Below are 18122 nucleotides of genomic sequence, written 5' to 3'. Positions count from 1 at the left end.
TAAGATAAGATAGTTACGTGTACTGCACGTGTAACGGTTTTGAGGTTTAACTGTATTGCGGTTATTAGATTAAATATTGTATCGTGGCGTTTTGCAAAGACCCCCCCCCCCCCCCCCACACACACACACACATGGACGGTTAGCGCAAAGATTGACACTAGCACTTCCAGTAACTTCATTTTACAGTGAAAATACTATCGAGCAGCAGTATTTTGGAACTACCGGAGAAGATCAAGGGAGCTGGATGGCTCAAATTATATGATGATGATGATGATGATAAATTGGCTATATTTCTTGTAAACAAGAACATTAAAACATTGAATGATTCGTTTTTTCTTAGTTAATTTTTTAATTTTTTTTTTTTTTTTTTTTAAAGAAAGTTGGTCCCGAAATTGTCCTCCAAAAATGCCACAAAGTCTAAGCATAATGGGGAACGCTCTTGTTGCTCTGTCTTACTCTTTGGACGAAACCATGAGCGCTTTCTAATTGGCGGCCGTCAAAAAGAAAGGAAGTATTTAGTCCCACCTCCTGCCACGGCCAAGTTATTTTCCTCACTTTAAAAATCGCGAACGGCTTGTTTTTGACTCGGTTTGACAAATAAACCCTCACAATGAGCTTCAACAGAGGTCCTGCTTACGGCTTAACCGCGGAAGTCAGAAACAAGGTGCGTAAAGTGATTGCTTTTTATCTTATTTTGCTGTAAAAATGAAATCAGTGTGAGTTGCATGAAAGTTTTTGCGCATCTTCTTTCTTTTTGCGCTTTTCTCGGTACGCACGTCTGCTGAGCCTCCATTTTGATGCGTGTCTTTAGTTGAGGTAGATGGGGAAACTAAAGTCTACACGCCATTAAAAAGTATTCCCTTAAAAACGTAACTTACTAGAAATGTGCGATTATGTTGGAAAAAATGCATTCAGTTTGATAACGCATCTATTATTAAAATAGTACCCTTAAACTAATTAAAAAAAAAAAAATCAGTCGCGCAGAAGTGTGTACAAAGCAGCATTTGGGCGTTGTCTCTGGCAAAAGTGTCGCTGTGGCAGATTTAAAGTCAGTTTTGAGCATTTTCGATCCTCTGTGCATATTGCACGTCCGCATTGTGACTCCTATTAGCGCATCGCGCAATTCAGCCATTAGACCTGACCAATTTATTTATTCGTTAAATAAATATGGAATAAACATGAACAATTCTACCACATCATATTCAGAGTTCTTGCTCTTTACTTTTCTCGGTGAGCCCCGTCCTTTTCGACAACTTGTTTTTCTCCTTCAGCTCACGCATTTCAAGGAAGGCCCGGTGTGGAATGTGTCTCCCAAGTGACCTTCCTTGTTGGAAACTTCTGGAGTGAAATAGTGCGTTTGTGTGGAGAAAGTGTGCTAAAGTTCCCCCCTGACCATCCGGATCCACTTAAAATACCAAAGCTGATGCCGGAGATAATATTTCTTTACCACCATATGTTATATGTTCTTACTGCATAATACCAATCATATACTGTTGGCATTTTAGATGGCTCTAATGATATAGTTGGTAAGAGATCAATACAGTACCTTGGATAGATATAGTCTACGAGATACAGTTGATGGATCAATACTATAGATGACAAAGATCAATAGACGATTTAGTAGATAAGTTGGATCAATTTAGTTGCCACAATCGATATCGAATCGAAAAAAATTGGGGGGGTGTATTAATAGAAATTTTAAATAATTTCAATTATACTCCTTGAAGTTCCGATTAAATGCATATAGTGAAATACTTATTTCATCCAAAACGGAAATCCAATTTTACTCCCCATCTGCATCATGCTGAAGAAACTAAATCTTGCGTCCTCCCCAAATGTGGACAGACTCAAAGACCTTTAAACGGCATGCAACGTTGAAGGGAGGAGGCCTATAGCCGCCGACTTTGGTATTTCCTGCCATCAATGACGTAGCAGTTACGCTGTAAAGTCTCAGGATTCCACCCCCTCCATACTCCTTTTCTGCTTTTTTTTTTGTCTTAAAGCCACTCCTGACAAGTTTCCAACAGCATCAAAATGCTATTAAGACTGCATTCTTGGCATTCAACATGTCTTTGGAAATCACATCTATAGGGCTTTTTGAGTGTAATTAAAATAACCAATGTTTGTTTTCTTCTCAGGGGGTGAGTAAATTGTAATTTAGGCAGCAAAATACGTGCTTGTGTGGTTATTTTCTAGCTCATGCTTTCATTTACTTTGGTTCTCTGAGGGAGATTGACCATTTGTTTTATCCTTCACTATAGAGGTGGGTGTGGAAAGCAGAAAAGGATACCTGTTCTATGTTTATAATGCTTCCCTTGAATTGCTCCCTTATGTATACACAACACGTTTCGCTTTTAACTTGCAATAAAAACAAAACCTTGTGTACTATGAAGCCATTCGTACACACCCTCTCTACTTTTACTCTGGGGTGAGTTTAGCAGTTTAGTAAACAGGATATCCTTTCTTGTCTTTGTGTGGGTGGGTGTGTGAAGAGGGGGGGGGGGGATTAACAGTTATTTTTTTTTTTTTTAAATGTTCAGCTCTTGAAAAAATGACATATCTATGTTTAGGCATAGTGTTACTGAGGCTAAGGGGAATAGAGGAGATGACCGTGAAGCACAATATCCAGTCATAATAAACTTTTATTGCATCAAATACATCTTTATGACCATCCTGACATAGGGAACCAACTCGGTGACAAGAAACAATTATAGTTGAGGGAGAGGGGGAAAAAAATCACATCCCAAGGAATTCTAATGGCCTCTTGACCCGTCTTCCTGGACAGATTGCACTGAAATACGACCTCCAGAAGGAGGAGGAGCTGAGGATCTGGATCGAGGATCTGACCGGGGCCAACATTGGCCCTGACTTCCATAATGGCCTCAAAAATGGAGTCATTCTGTGCCAGTAAGCAGAGATGACAAAACCTCCCTTGTTGTCGCCGCCTTTTGAGACGCTTCAACTACTTTTTTATTCTCTCACAGGCTTATTAACAAACTCCGGCCTGGTTCTGTGAAAAATATCAACAACTCGTCGCACAACTGGCACCAGGTGAGTGGGTGGATGATGCATTTTTATATTAATTTAGTGCGGTGATGTTAATTACATAATTGCATCTTGTGACCTGGAACTATGTAGAGCACCATTGTACTTTATACAAGGTACTCCCTTTTTTTTTTAAAGGAGGATAAAAACACCCCAAGCATATTCATAGTCATAGGACCAACATTTTGGCAGTGACTCAAATTTTGTTACACCAACTTTGCATTAGTATATTTTAATGAATACTTTACTTTTGTACTATGTGGTAATACACTTCTGTAGCTTGTTTTGAAAGGATGTATTATATATTAAAAAATGAACCAAATCTTAAATTTTAGGTTGGCCGGGATTCAATTTGGGGTCCTTGAGCACCCCCCAAAAATGGGTTAGAAACGCCCATGGATCTAAAGGGTGCCAAACAGAAACATTTTCCACACTAGACACTAATCTTCATTCTTTGATTTTGTTTTTTTTATATTATTTTTTGTTTAGCTGGAGAACTTGACCAACTTCATCACGGCGATCAAAGCGTACGGCCTTAAGCCGCATGACACCTTTGAGGCCAACGATGTGTTTGAGAACGGCAACAAGACGCAGTTACAGACCACACTGCTGGCGCTGGCAAGTATGGTAAGTGTTGCCATTTTGACATTGGAACAACATTCCATACTGGCAAGCAATTCCCAACACAACTGAAGCGATAACTTGCCGAATGATGCACCGTGACCTTGTTTTCTTTGGACAGGCCAAGACCAACGGCGCCCAGTCCCGGGTCGATATTGGCGTGAAATATGCAGCCAAGCAGAAGAGGACATTTGATGAGGAGAAGATGAAGGCTGGACAGTGTGTTATTGGCCTCCAGGTACAAATCATTTAATAACCTTTTTTTTTTCCTGTTTAAAATACTAACAACTGATATAGTATTCCTTCAACAACGCTGCGTTAAAGCTATAAAATGTTCCCCGTATGTGTGAAACTGTTGTGAAAGCACAGATCGTCATGATCTCATGTCACTGCATACTTGTCTGTCAGAGCTCCTCATTGTATTGCTTCTTAAGGCTTTCTTTGTTATCATTGCTTTAGGCGCTAAGAAGCATGTAAGAGGGCTCTCTGGACTTGACGTGCTGTGACACCTGACCGACATTTTTACAGAGGAAAAAAAATAATATATTTTTTTAGTTTAGGTGATGTGTATACACTGCGGAAATGTGTTCCCAGCTTTTTTTGAGCCAAGCCTCATATTGAACTTAACTTTAGAAAAACCTTCATGGTAAACTTATATGTTTATTTTTGTTTGTCCTTTTTAGATGGGGACCAACAAGTGTGCCAGCCAGGCAGGTATGAATGCATATGGCACCAGGAGGCATTTGTATGACCCCAAAAGTCAAATGCTGCCCCCTATGGACAACACTACAATCAGTCTGCAAATGGGAACCAACAAAGGGGCAAGCCAGGTATGGGAAGATGCAGTAGGTGGGGACTTCCCCAAGTTAATCTATCATTATAGAAACCATCAATGCTTTACAAAAATGCAATATAAACTGTGCCACATCTGTAGCAGAATCAATTTTTAGCCAATAACTTAAGCACAAAAACATGTAAATAAAATGTATTAATGATTCTGATTTATTTAATGTAATAATGCGTTTAGATTGCTACGGATGTGTTTTGCTAGTTGAAGATGGATGGAACAAGTTTTGTCCCCCCAATGGGCGTTAGTTATACGTGTAATTTCCTTTCTTTTCTATTTACGGGCCAGCCTGGTCCTACCCTGGTCCACTGAATTAGAAGTTAGTTTGTAAATGTAGGTCAGTGCTTCTGTTTGTGACTGACTGGGAAAGAAGACGCAGCATTCACAGCATGTCATAAAATGAGAATTGTGAGACTGCAATTGGAAAATGCTCTGAGGCGGTCATTCCTCTGCCATGAGCTGTAGATGTCATGTTGGGTCTTGAATAAAGGGATGTGCTTTTTTTGGGGCGGTGGGAGAAGCGCACACTTGTCATCAGTGAGCAACACAATCCAGGAAATGGAAAAAATGACGTTGAGAAGCTTACTGATGCGTTTGTTTCTAGGCCGGGATGACCGCTCCGGGAACAAGACGCGCCATTTATGACCACAAAATGGCCACGGATAAGTGCGACAACAGCACCATGTCCCTCCAGATGGGCTACAGCCAGGGAGCCAATCAGAGCGGCCAGAACTTTGGCCTGGGCCGGCAGATTTATGACGCCAAGTACTGTACCAAGGGCGGCGAAGTCACAGATGAAACTAATGGAGCAAGCGGAGCATACATTCCAGATTACCAAGATGAGGGTTACCAGGGTTACCATGAGGAGGAGCAGGTGTACAGGGATGATGGGACGGATTACTAAAGGGGGTTGGGAAAGAAGGAAGTTTGCTAAAAAGGGGGGAGAGATGGTGTAAATCGAGGCATGCCCTGCAAAAAAAAAGAAAAAAAGGAAAAATACTTAAGGCAGATGTTTTTAGTTTTATATCCCAAGGATAGTGGTCATATCCTTATAGTATTTGAGTTTCTCTTACCCCATGTTTGTTACACATATCAAAATGAACTGTATTTGTGTGATTTTAGTTGTATCTGGAAAGTGACTACAAAAGCCAATTTGGCTCTTTGTATTTAGTTTTGTATCCCAGGGAGTTTTTTTTATGTGCCAAATTTCCTTTTCACCAGTGTTTTACCACATCTTAGTTGTGTGTAGGGACATTTTAAAGGCACCATATTTTTCTCGGATATCTGTGCTTTAGATTAAAACACCTGCACATAAAAAAATAATAATTCTAGGGATGTTACAGGTGTCATGTCAGACAATAATCAGTTCTCCAAGAGAGAAATGGTTTTCTGTTCACACGGTTTTAATTTTCTTATATTACAGTACAGGATACATTTTCATTGGCTGTATAACCAGTCCAACCTGTTTGACAGAAGAAGGGGGTGGTGATTAAATATGAATCAATACATTTTTTGAACATTCCAAGTATGAATACTGGATATTTTGTATATCAAGTGAAACATTCCTTTTACATTGAAGTGTAAACTAAGTGGTCAGTTCTGCTATTTATACACAATCGTGAATTGAATCTGGCTTGTTTTTCTACAACGTGTACTGAATAACATTTGAAGTATAAAATGGTTGTTTTGTTTTACCTCGAGTTATTGTTACCGGTGGAAAAACTAATTGACCTATAAACTTACCTGCTAATTTATAAAGTACACCTAGAACAAAAAAAAGTACAACAGCTCTTAATTGGTTTTTAATGTTTTAGTAAATCTGAGAGAATATGCATTGTAATTCCTGTTAATTGAATGACCTGTATTGTGATGCTTTTTAGTTTTATCTAAGTGTACCGAATAAATTAGCAAGTGTAGTTGTTTTGTTGATACAATTTAATAAATATGTATTCATTATCCAGTGTGGTTTAGTGTACTATTTATCACTATTGGAATGGTCTTCAGTCATGACTCATGAAACTGGCGGGTTTCCAGACTTATAAGAGGTGACTCGCGAGTCATTTTTGTTGTCGTTGCATCCTACGTTACAGTTGTACTGGAAAACAGCAAAATGTGTTCTCACTTTGACAAAATTCAAATTACTTTTTTTAGTCATCACCACTTAATTTTATGCTACACGTCTTATTTGATAAATATATAAATTATTCATCTAATGTGGAAATACACTTGTAATAATGCAGAATTGACAAGGTACAAACAAACAGCATCCTTCAGGTACAATTAAAGACATTAAACGATGGAAAAATCAGATCATGAAATGCTTATTGGCTTATGGCAAAATTTTAGTCTACTGATGCCACAGCAACATTTTGATAATAAATGCCGAGTTGAAAGTACAATATTATCAACAGTAAAAATAACTGCAATACAGTGCAGCCATTAGTGTATGAAACTCACTATGTAAAATGTGTACCCATTAAAGTTCTATTGCATCTATTGATAGAGACATATATTCTCGATAAAGAAGGGGGAAAAAATAAATAAATTGCACATTCGTTGCCATGCCAACTTTGTTTATAGAGCTTTGCTGTCACCTGCTGGTCTAGCCACCATAAAAAAAGGGCCGGATGTGACTGACATCGCGCGATATCAGGACGAACGAGATTTCACGCCTCCCTTTCCCCGGAACTCTCGGCAAGATGGTAGGTGCTAACTCACCGCTAAATTTCTAAAATCCATCTGAATGAATCTGGCTTCTTCTGACAATGTTGGGGACAAACGAATGTAGCGTTCGATTGTTTGATACTGTTGACAACCCCCTAGTCCTAAATGTTGATAATTCATATTGGTGAAATGTGTTCACTGGCTCTTTGGTTACGTGACGGGCCGTGCTAGGCTAAATGCTAGCTGCGATCGTTTGTAACTAATGTATCCGCATTGAGTTTACGTTTCATTTCCGCCTTACTTTAATCTATAAATAAAACGGCTACTTGTATTATTTTCTTGTATGTCTAAATTTTTAATACATCCGTTTGCCTTTCCAGGCGGATGCAGAGATCAAGAAGAAGCGTACATTCAGGAAATTCACCTACAGGGGTGTTGATCTGGATCAGCTTCTGGACATGTCCTAGTAAGTTGGACACTGCAAAGACTTTTTTCTTTATTTATTTTGCGCTTGTTTTGATTTGTGTCACGGCTGCAATTTTAGCCTTTGGACCAACTGTGTCCGCATGATTTCCTCCTTGGAAAGAAAGAATAGATAAGCTTCCATGAAATGAGGCTTCCCTCGCTGGATTTTATTTGTATTGAGATTTGGAAAAAACAAATAGCACTAGACAATGTCAGCAAACTCTGCTTACATCATGACAAGCAACAATTTGACAGCTCAACAAAAGAGGCTAATTTCTTGCATCAAGCTGTTTTTTATGGCTATTCTCAGTTGAAGTGTTCAAACTATTACGAAGTACACAAGTCGAGTGGCCTCATGCAGTGTAAACAACACAGTGTAAATCACAGCATGGGTTTTGCATTATGGTTGTCAATACTAGGGCCTGGCCGGTAGTAGCTGTTTAAAATTTGACTCTTTTTTTGCTAACACATGCCAAAAAAAACTAAGATAATGACTGCGGCTTTTTGTCGCTTATTCTCTTCTGTTGACATTTGACAACAAACACTACAGGACATAATCTTGACAAGTAGTACAATGGTTTGCCAATGACTTGCAGGACCATGTAAATTAATATTTAAAAAAAAAAAAATGCAAGCACAAATGGTAAGTCAAAATCTCTTTGCCTGTGTAGTGAGCAGCTGATGCAGCTGTACTGCGCCCGCCAGCGAAGGAGGCTGAACCGCGGCTTGCGCCGTAAGCAGCAGTCCCTCCTGAAGCGTCTGCGCAAGGCCAAGAAGGAAGCTCCACCCATGGAGAAGCCAGAGGTGGTGAAGACCCATCTGAGAGACATGGTCATCCTGCCCGAGATGGTCGGCTCCATGGTTGGTGTCTACAACGGAAAGACCTTCAACCAGGTTGAAATCAAGGTGAGTTTTTGGCAACCAGCAGTAGGCAAATGCGTGGAACTGGTTGCGTGGTCTAAACTTTGTTTAGTTTTATGACATTGTATTGTGCAAACGTTCATTGATATGACATTTGCCACATTACTAAATAAAGCTTTCTGTGCCCATAGCCTGAGATGTGTGGCCACTACTTGGGTGAGTTCTCCATCACCTACAAGCCAGTCAAGCACGGTCGTCCCGGTATTGGAGCCACACACTCTTCCCGTTTCATCCCTCTGAAGTAAAATGGCTGTACACTTTGTATAAATAAAAACAAAAATGGGTACTCCATAAAACTTGACTGCTTGACTTTTTAATCCATGATGTTTGACATGTTCATTGATTTCCTGTTTTTTTTAATGAGAATTCCTCCTAAATCTGTCTTGAGAAATATCCTTAAAAAGATGCTTGGGAACAAACAAGATGTTTTGCATACTGTCTGACGTGTTAAACGTGCACAAATTGAAGCACTGTTATTCCGTGGTGTCATTCAGTTGCATACTGTCTCACATTTTGAATATTCAATTGATCGGACTGAGTGGTAAGCTGCTACAACTAACGACCAATTTTGCTGTTACACCCAATGCCTTTTTTAAATGCCGCTGAACATTTATTCAACTGACGTCTAAACGGTGTTGCGCCACGGCGAAGCTACAGAATGAAGAGTCACGAGTGAGATTAGTAACGCCGACAATGATGACCCATCGGGAGTGGCAAAGTGCCTTCCTGAAAGTGTCTCGGGTGTGTACGGTGCCATTCCCACCCTTGGTTCCGCCCCATTTCCACTCTGAAAGCAAGCTACAATTTTGTGTGGCCACTTTGGGCAATGGCCACAACCTTTAGCTGGTTTAAAATATTGACAACAAGCTGGTAAAGCCTCCTACTCTGCATAACAAACAGTAGGTGGTTTGGTAAGTAATTTCATTTTATGGTTTGTTTAATAACAGACGGTGTACGTTTTTTTAAAATGCAAACCCGAACCCGCTAGCATTAGCAATCGGCCATCTAGCTTGGGGCTAAAGCAATCGTTAGCAAGATAGCTTCGTAGCGCAAATAACAGAAGAGAACGGCGCTGTCAAATTAAAAGGAACAGAGATTCACTCTCTTCTCCGTTTTAAAACCAAATTGCGGTTTTACCAACCGCTGCCAGATTAAATCTGATTGTTTCCCGTGCCTAATGTTCAACACTGGGATCTGAATTGACCGGTGTTCTCCCGATGTGTCAGTAAATAAAACCAGAGAACAAAGATCTTTGCTCGACAGACCCTTCAAATTAGCAATATTGCTGCAATTTAGTGCCGCCAGTAGTGGTTTGACACTTTGACTACAAATATTTCGTTCTATGTAAAGAAAAATAAAATCGGACGTTTATAATAATGATGGTTGCCGTTTCTTGTTCACGTTTATTGTCATTCATATTAACCATAATATTCTCTGTCACATCGTAAGAAAGTGATTTGATCAGAAGTTGTGAAGTTATAGTGCATGTATACATCGTACAAAGGCGAAGGTTGTACATTCATTCGTTTGGTCCTTTTATAGACATCGGGTGACAGCGCAATCAACATTTGGTTGTTCACCGGTTTTATTAAAGAATCTGAGTAATTTGATGTTGGGTATAGCACATATTGAAATTACCCCATCACAATTGAAGGGACTGTCATAACCCAGCACAGTGATTTTTAATATTCTTCATAATGTCCAACAAACATAGGTAAACAATCAATCGATCTCGACTGTTGTGACCCTGGGATCCTTATTTTCCTACCCACCTTTAAAGACGTTGAGAACAATTTTGTTATGAAACACCCCCTGAATGTGAAATTAGTTTGACATAGCCCCAAAAGCATATTCTCAGCCATGACTTTTGTTAGACAGAGGCTGAGCTGCACTGTTTTGGTTTACATCATTAACTAGTGGTTACAGGACACCGCAATTGCACTTTCTGTCACTTACCTATTATGGCATGTTGCAGAATGAATCTCTTTGAACTGCAGCCATGTGATAGTGGATTTAATATTGATGGTATAAAAATAATATGCTTGAACAAAACATACAATTTGAACATATACAAGAAAATATATTTAAATAATGACTATGCAATGCATGCACAAGTTATGCAAAAATATATCTAAATAAATGTTTGAAACAGACAGTTAAAGCATTAACTACACATGTATTGTATTAGAAATTTAAATACAACAGTATAAATATTTTGTCCTGGGTTAAACAATTATGTAATTATTTTTATTTTATTATGTACAGTTTGCACATTTCTTTTGTGTATCACACTTTGAGAACCACCTTGCTAGCACTTGCTAATGCACTTCTCCTCCAGAGTATTCAGTACATGTTTTCTTCAGTTTTTCTCTCACTAATTCCTTTGCCAACTCAGATTATGAAGAAAGGAATGCAGAGAATTGCCTGGACAGTGTACTTTGCTTCTAGCAAAGCTGAAGACAAATATTGTAGCCTCACCCTAGATAACCATATTTGAAAATGACTTTTAGTCACAATATTTACTGCTTCTGATCCACTGTGATGCAGAACAACTTGGTGAAGGCTTTACTTTGTGCTTTTAATTTTTGTTCGCGGCATGTTCTTTGGACTTATGCAGCAGAAAGAAACAGGGGGAAAAACACGCTATTTTTAAAAGTTTGACTTATCTCCTTGAAAAAAAAAAAAGCAGACAATTGTGTGATTGTGAATACTATTTGAGGAATTTCACAGCTGTACCTGCTGTTCACATTTTGCAGGCTTCGGGAGGCGCGTTGACCGGTGAATGCATAGAGTCAAGAAGGTCAAGATTTGCGAGACTAAAGAGGGTATCTGGAAAAGGTATAGTGTCTCATTTTTACTCATGCTAATTAACAACTAGTTAACATCTAATTGATGTAGTTACAGTGGAACCTCCAAAGGCAAGCACTCCAATTTTTTGGTGTTTAACAATGTAGATCATTTAGAAAAGCACTTCGTTAGCCATGTATGATATTTGCTTCTGAATAGTAGTAAAGCCACAAGGGTGCGCCAGTGACTAGTATTAGTGACTGATATCGGCTGCTTTTGCGAGCCTCAATACCTTGAAATCAGGCCGCTGTTGGTCTGATACTAACACTTGTTATCTGTACTCGCCCATCCCTAGTGAATATTTCCCAGGAGTCAAACAAAATAAAATGTAAATTGTAAACAATAAATAGATTTTATTATACAGTGGAGCCTCGGTTTTCGAACGTCCCGGTTCTCGAACAAATCGGTATTCGAACAAAAAATTCGAGATTTCTTTGCTTCGGATGTCGGACGAAATTCGGTTGTCGAACCTCGCGAGATGAGCCGAGAGGACCCGCATGCCAAGTGACTCCGTTCGTTATTACGTTCTCGTAACTCTGAGGATTGCATCAACTCTAATCATGCCTCCAAAGGAAGCAAGTGGGAGCAGTAAAGCCATCCTAAAACACAAAGACGCTCCTAAAGCAATGCGACACTGAGCGCCTGGCGCGCTGCGGATGCGCGATCGGACCAAATTAAGCTCCCTGCGCACTGAGTTCCATTTAAATTTTGGAAAGTACATTAGGACTTTAAAAATATTTTCTAAATTTTAGCGACCGCTCTGTCACCAGCGCGGTGCAGTTGCGCGTTCGGCGGTGCGCTGCAGTTGCGCAATTGGGCAAAAATGCGCAAATGAAAAAAGGCTTAAAAAAGCGTTGGTTTTTTTTGGGGGCTTGGAACGGATTAATTTTTTTTCCATTATTTGTAATGGGAAAATATTCGGAATTCGAACGATTCACTTCTCGAACAGGCTTCTGGAACGGATTGTGTTCGAAAACCGAGGCTCCACTGTATATGAAAAGGGTCTGACTGCTCAATATGCAAGAAATTAAACATCTATTACATAGACTACTCAATGCCAAGAATAATGACGAGAGATTTCACGGTGGTGATAGTTTCACCCAGGACCAAAATATGGAGGAGATTGATTACAAAGAGCAAGTGAGTTCAAATTAGTTTGGGCCTCACTAATCCTGAATGCGTCATTTTGAACGTTCAGCTGTGTTACAGTTAAAATGACGGCTGTGGACGACCTATCGGACAGCACAGAGGTGGTGGAGATGGAGGACGTGCCCTCTCAGTTCTTTGTGGAGAAACACTCGTGGGAAGGACTCCGTGACATCATCCATTGTAGCAGGAAGTACTCGGGCATGATTGCCAACAAGGCTCCACATGACTTCCAGTTCGTGCAGAAGAAGGATGACAACGCTCCCCATTCCCACCGGTTATATTACCTCGGTTGGTTTCATAACGTTTTTAAGTTGTGCTTTCTTTCAATTGCTCCCTTGTGCTGTTTTTATTTTTAACTTATTGACCCCAAGTCATCTTCTCTCTCCCTGTGCAGCACAAATATGAACTCATGACATGAAAACAATCGCATCATTAAAATTCCCCTCGTCTCTGTTTTGAGTTGAAAGGGCCTTAGTATCTTTTTCTGTGTATTTTGTCAGGAATGCCTTACGGAAGCAGAGAGAACTCGTTGCTCTACTCAGAAATCCCAAAGAAGATCCGCAAAGAGGCACTCTTAGTTTTGTCGTGGAAGCAAATGCTTGATCATTTCCAGGTGAATTTCTACTAAACTTGGTTTGTGTAGCATTGGTAGCAATTCTGATATGATGATTATGAGTATAATTCGTTCTATGGCCACTCACAGACTCTTAAGACTCTCACTTGTATCTCAAGGCACCACTATAATCTGCATAATGTTTGTATCTGGTGCGCAGGGGAGTTTGCAAACATTTGCTTTTACTTTGGAAAACAAGGACTGAACCCGTTGAACCAGTGTCAAAAAGGTTGTTGAGTACAGCATCAATCCCTCACATAAGCAACAATAATTGGTCGATAAACAGTAATCGGGAGAAATGGTTTTGTGCTACAGTTGAATGAAACATTTGATCCACTTAATCGATTCTATCGATTAATCGATAGAATACTGTAATCGATTGTGGGAAAAAAATCCAATGGTGACAACCCCAGTCGTCTCAATTATATTAATCACAAAAAAAAACTGCCATTTGAACATGAGCATTTTATATCAACTTGGAATCTGTCTTTGTGTTGATATTAATTGAGCATATGCTGTTGCTTGAAGGCGACGCCACACCAAGGAGCCTACTCACGAGAGGAAGAACTGCTGAGGGAGCGTAAACGCCTCGGCGCATTTGGAATCACCTCTTATGACTACCACACACAGACGGGCCTGTTCCTCTTCCAGGCTAGCAATAGTCTGTTTTACTGTCGCGACGGAGGCAACAATGGCCTCATTGTGAGTAGATGTTATTCTGTTTGACATCTTCCTTAATTCATTTATCCTGTAAGATATTCAGAAATGGTGTTCTTCTCCACATTCAAATATCCCACTTCTTTTCCTGTCTTTTGGTTTTAGCAGTCCGCACCTGTAAAGCCTGTTGAGATCAAGACCCAGTCCTCAGGCACCCGGATGGATCCAAAGATCTGCCCGGGAAACCCCGACTTCATAGCGTTCATCAACAATAATGACCTGTGGATAGCTAACATTAAGACTGGAGAGGAAAAGAGACTCACCTACTGTCACAAAGGTGGACAATTACATTTATTTTTGTTCGCAGCATGACTCTTATTTGCGAGTGCACGGGTTTTGACACTTCAGCATTTTCGTCATGGAACACATTTTCACACGCGTTTGAGAGAATTTGTTATGATCCGGTGAAACCAAGGTCTTGGGTGTTTACTTTTATTCCCACTCTTGATTCAAATTTAACTCATTTAAATCTAATTTTCTTAGTTTGGACACGCAAGTCTTGGTCAGTTCTCTTCTGATCAGCTTGTGTTTATGTAGGGTCTTGTTTAGGTGTCAATCATCCTAATCTTAATTTCCCCTTTTCCTAACTCCAGGTGTGGATAACGTCAAAGAAGACCCCAAGTCAGCAGGTGTAGCAACATTTGTCATCCAAGAAGAGTTTGATCGTTTTACTGGCTACTGGTGGAATCCCTCAGCAGAGGAAGGTCAGCGCTGTCAAGTTCAGACAGCAACATTTGTCTTTTGTTGCTAATCTTTGGATTTTTTATATTATCTTTAAAAGTTGCACATGTCCAATGTGTTATTTTTTTCTTCCTGCTAGATTCGAGTGGAGTGAAAACAGTGTATCTACTTTATGAGGAGGTAGATGAGACGGAGGTAGAAATTATTCATGTGCCATCTCCAGCCCTGGAAGAGCGCAAAGCAGATGCTTACAGATACCCCCGCACAGGTTCTTGCAGTCATATACACAACTTTGGAGTACACCACCAAACTGTATAGAGTGCTCCTTAACTGAACTTTTTACTTTGGGATTTTTAGGTAGCAAAAATCCCCAGGCCACACTCAAACTTGCAGAGATCAAGACAGACCATCAAGGCAGAGTGAGTCAGTTGTTGTTCTCTTCTCTTCAATGTCATCATCACCACGCACTTCTAATGTGTATATGTTTGTATCTGCAGATTGTGAGCATGCAAGATAAAGAGCTGGTCGTCCCCTTCACCTCCTTATTTCCAGGGACAGAATACATCGCCAGGGTAGGATGGACAAGTGACGGCAAATAGTAGGTGTTGATTTTGTTATATCAAGAGATTCAGTGTGGTACGCTGGCTTTCTCTAGTGGTATGTGAAAGAATCACTACCTAAGTACAGTTCAGTTGTTTTAACTTTTAAATTAAATACATTCAAGCTTCAGAACTGTTAATTGCAAAAAAAATGATTTACGAACCATTTTTATGACGTTTTTATGGAAACATTTAAGTGCAGTTATTCCAATTATTTTAGTTAAGCACAATGTATTCAGACTGCATAATGTTAGTGGCTTCCAATCATATTAAATATAGTTTTTAGGTATTGTTGTATTTTAATATTGGTCGTGGTGATTAGATAATCATGGAAAACGAATTATTTTGGTAATTGATTTCAAAAAGTGAAACTATATTTCACGATTTTGCATGACTGATGATGATAGCCTGCAACTAACAAAACCCTTTAATCTTAAGGAATTATAGTGTTACACAAGAAGTAATCAAAGTAATTTAATAGAAATCAGCCAGGAATGGTCCTTCTGCAAAATATATATTTTTTGTGTTTAGCAACATTCTTGCACTTCTTTAAGTAAACAACTGAAATAAATGAAGAAGATCTTTTTTCTCTACAACATTGGGAAAAACAATGACACAAAATATTAGAACAAACACTTTGATTATAATGAAGTCCTAACGGTATATCCTCCTTCGTCCTAGTGGCTGGGCAGTTTTGCTGGACCGCAGTCAGAGAAAACTGCAGCTCGTCCTGCTCCCTCCTTCTCTCTTCATCCCGGTTTCAGATGATCCAGCTCAGAGGCAGGCCAGTCTGGAAGGAGTCCCTGCTAACGCACAACCATATATAGTCTATGAAGAGACCACCGACATCTGGATTAATGTACGTCCTTTATGTATTTTTATTTACCTTCTGTGTGTGAGGTTTTTTTTTTTAGACAGAACAAAAGTAGGACAAGTAAAGAGATGAATATTTTTAGAATCAATTATCTATCAGTTATCCCACCAATTAGTCAAGTAATTGGCATAACAATTTATTCAGCGTTTAACTACAAAATGTGCATGTGAGATGAAAGTATTGTTGTTGTCCACTAGGGGTCACAAGTTTCACTTTCTGCACTAATATCTGTGACTAGTTGATTAATTTGATTGAATTCATGATTTTAGACCTAATAGTAGCATTGTGAGTTTTTCCAGAAACATCTGTTAAAGTGCTAAAGTGCCCACTTGATTCTTTTGTTTTGTTTTTTATTATCTTTGATTGTTGTTGAAATTTGACCATGTCTGTAAATGAACCATTTGTGTATCTTTTTTTCAGGTCCATGATACATTTTATTCATTTATTCAAACGTCAGATGAAGAGTTTAGTTTCATTTGGATTAATGAGACTAAAACAGGTTACAGTCATCTGTATAAAATCACATCCCTGTTACAACCTAGTTGCGCCAAATGGACAGAGGATTACCAGCACATAGAAGGTGAGGATGAGTGATAACATGCTTCTGTGTTTGCTCATTGTTAAGCCAGGAACTTTTATTGAAGAGTTGTTTTTTTCAATGAATAGGACAATTTAAATGTACGATCAAGGAGGAAGTTGCGTTGACCAGCGGAGAATGGGAAGTGCTTGCCAGGCATGGGTCAAAGGTAAGATAATCTACATACATCTTGGTTTGATACATACAAATACGATTTCACATGTCTGATTGACTGAACCCATCCAACTTTCTCCTAAAAATAATCCACTATGGCTGCAATTTTTGTTCCATTTTAATTTGGAGTCTGATTCGAGTTTACCACGTTTTCCCTCTTTATTAGATCTGGGTAAATGAGATTACAAAGTTGGTGTATTTCCAAGGCACGAGAGACACTCCACTGGAGCATCACCTGTATGTGGTCAGCTATGACTCACCAGGGGATGTGGTCAGACTAACCAAGCCTGGCTTTTCTCATAGCTGCTCCGTTAGTCAAGTGAGATATTATTGTTATTATGAAACGAGTTTTTTGTTGCTGCCTACTTGACTTCCTCCGCTGTATCTCCTCTCTCGTTTGGCAGAACTTTGACTTTTTTGTCAGCCACTACAGTAATGTGAGTACACCTCCCTGTGTTCACGTCTACAAATTGACCAGCTCAGAAGGTGACTCCTTTCACACCGCACCCGAAGTCTGGGCCAGCATGATGGAGTCGCCAGGTAAATAATAGCTTCTTTCAACTTAGTCACCCTGTTTCAGAAACTTGACCTTTTCCACTTATTTTATGATTTAATATCTAATAAATATGTAAATATTTCATGCTTGCGGTTTGGTGGTGTGCTCAGTAGGCAGACTCATATATTCACACATTTTCTTCAGTAGCTGTCTGGTTAAGTGTGAAGGTCGCCTACTCGTTCGTCACTTAAATTTCAAAGCAATCACTACAACTGGGGCAAAGTGTAGTTGATTATATCAAGGACTATGAAAAGCTATTTTTAGTCTCATAAGCGCCCAGCAAACGATTTTGACCATATTGAGTGCTTTATGTCAAAGTTGATGTTTGTGTAATTCACTGGCGCAACTACAGAAGCAAAAACAGACGTTTGACGGTGCATTTGTGTGTCTGTCAGGTTGCCCAGGAGATTACAACCCGCCTGAGATTTTTGACTTTCCCAGCAAGTCTGGCTTCCGGCTTTACGGCATGGTTTACAAGCCTCACAACCTGCAGCCCGGCAGGAAGCATCCGACTGTGCTCTTTGTGTATGGAGGCCCACAGGTTTGTGTCTAGAAGCGTTCTTTGTTGGGCCATGCCGTCACGCACTCACTTGTGTCCTTACTGTAAATCTGCTGTCGTGTCTTTGTTTTCTCAGATGCAGTTGGTCAACAACTCCTTCAAGGGGATGAAGTACCTCCGCCTGAACACGCTGGCCTCATTGGGCTATGCTGTAGTTGTCATTGATGGGAGGGGGTCTTGTCAGAGGGGCCTTGAATTTGAAGGCGCTCTTAA

The 18122-nt window shown here is 39.7% G+C and overlaps 3 protein-coding genes across 5 annotated transcripts in view; all 3 read left to right on the top strand.

Annotated features, from left to right (window-relative positions):
* Positions 1-506: 506 nt before the first annotated feature.
* cnn2 (calponin 2) lies at positions 507-6469 on the top strand. The gene is made up of 7 exons (XM_037275429.1): positions 507-664; positions 2786-2907; positions 2985-3051; positions 3535-3672; positions 3788-3904; positions 4350-4496; positions 5118-6469. The coding sequence occupies exons 1-7, from the start codon at positions 611-613 to the stop codon at positions 5415-5417; spliced, it is 945 nt and encodes a 314-aa protein (XP_037131324.1). The 5' UTR covers positions 507-610; the 3' UTR covers positions 5418-6469.
* A 644-nt stretch (positions 6470-7113) lies between these two features.
* Positions 7114-8862, top strand: rps15 (ribosomal protein S15). Its single transcript, XM_037275445.1, has 4 exons — positions 7114-7215; positions 7558-7643; positions 8314-8548; positions 8695-8862. Exons 1-4 carry the CDS (start codon positions 7213-7215, stop codon positions 8806-8808), a joined length of 438 nt encoding a protein of 145 aa, XP_037131340.1. The 5' UTR covers positions 7114-7212; the 3' UTR covers positions 8809-8862.
* Positions 8863-9317: 455 nt separating this feature from the next.
* dpp9 (dipeptidyl-peptidase 9) overlaps positions 9318-18122 on the top strand; it is an 11098-nt gene continuing 2293 nt past the window's right edge. Inside the window, exons 1-17 of one of the 3 annotated variants that reach the window (XM_037275328.1) lie at positions 9318-9474; positions 11320-11401; positions 12609-12847; positions 13060-13172; positions 13701-13874; positions 13998-14166; positions 14483-14593; positions 14710-14838; positions 14928-14989; positions 15068-15168; positions 15851-16028; positions 16464-16623; positions 16710-16789; positions 16961-17113; positions 17199-17334; positions 17746-17891; positions 17986-18122. The exon at positions 17986-18122 is cut by the window's right edge and continues 10 nt beyond it. In XM_037275328.1, coding sequence (XP_037131223.1) covers positions 11346-11401; positions 12609-12847; positions 13060-13172; positions 13701-13874; positions 13998-14166; positions 14483-14593; positions 14710-14838; positions 14928-14989; positions 15068-15168; positions 15851-16028; positions 16464-16623; positions 16710-16789; positions 16961-17113; positions 17199-17334; positions 17746-17891; positions 17986-18122 — 2144 coding nt within the window. In that variant the 5' untranslated portion in view covers positions 9318-9474; positions 11320-11345. Of the gene's footprint in view, positions 9475-11319; positions 11402-12608; positions 12848-13059; positions 13173-13700; positions 13875-13994; positions 14167-14482; positions 14594-14709; positions 14839-14927; positions 14990-15067; positions 15169-15850; positions 16029-16463; positions 16624-16709; positions 16790-16960; positions 17114-17198; positions 17335-17745; positions 17892-17985 lie in introns of all 3 variants that reach the window. The other 2 variants (XM_037275327.1, XM_037275329.1) reach the window with 2 other exon arrangements.

Source organism: Syngnathus acus, chromosome 17 (assembly GCF_901709675.1).
Source record: "Syngnathus acus chromosome 17, fSynAcu1.2, whole genome shotgun sequence".
Classification (NCBI taxonomy): Eukaryota; Metazoa; Chordata; class Actinopteri; order Syngnathiformes; family Syngnathidae; genus Syngnathus; species Syngnathus acus.
This window is presented reverse-complemented; position numbering and strand designations above follow the sequence as displayed.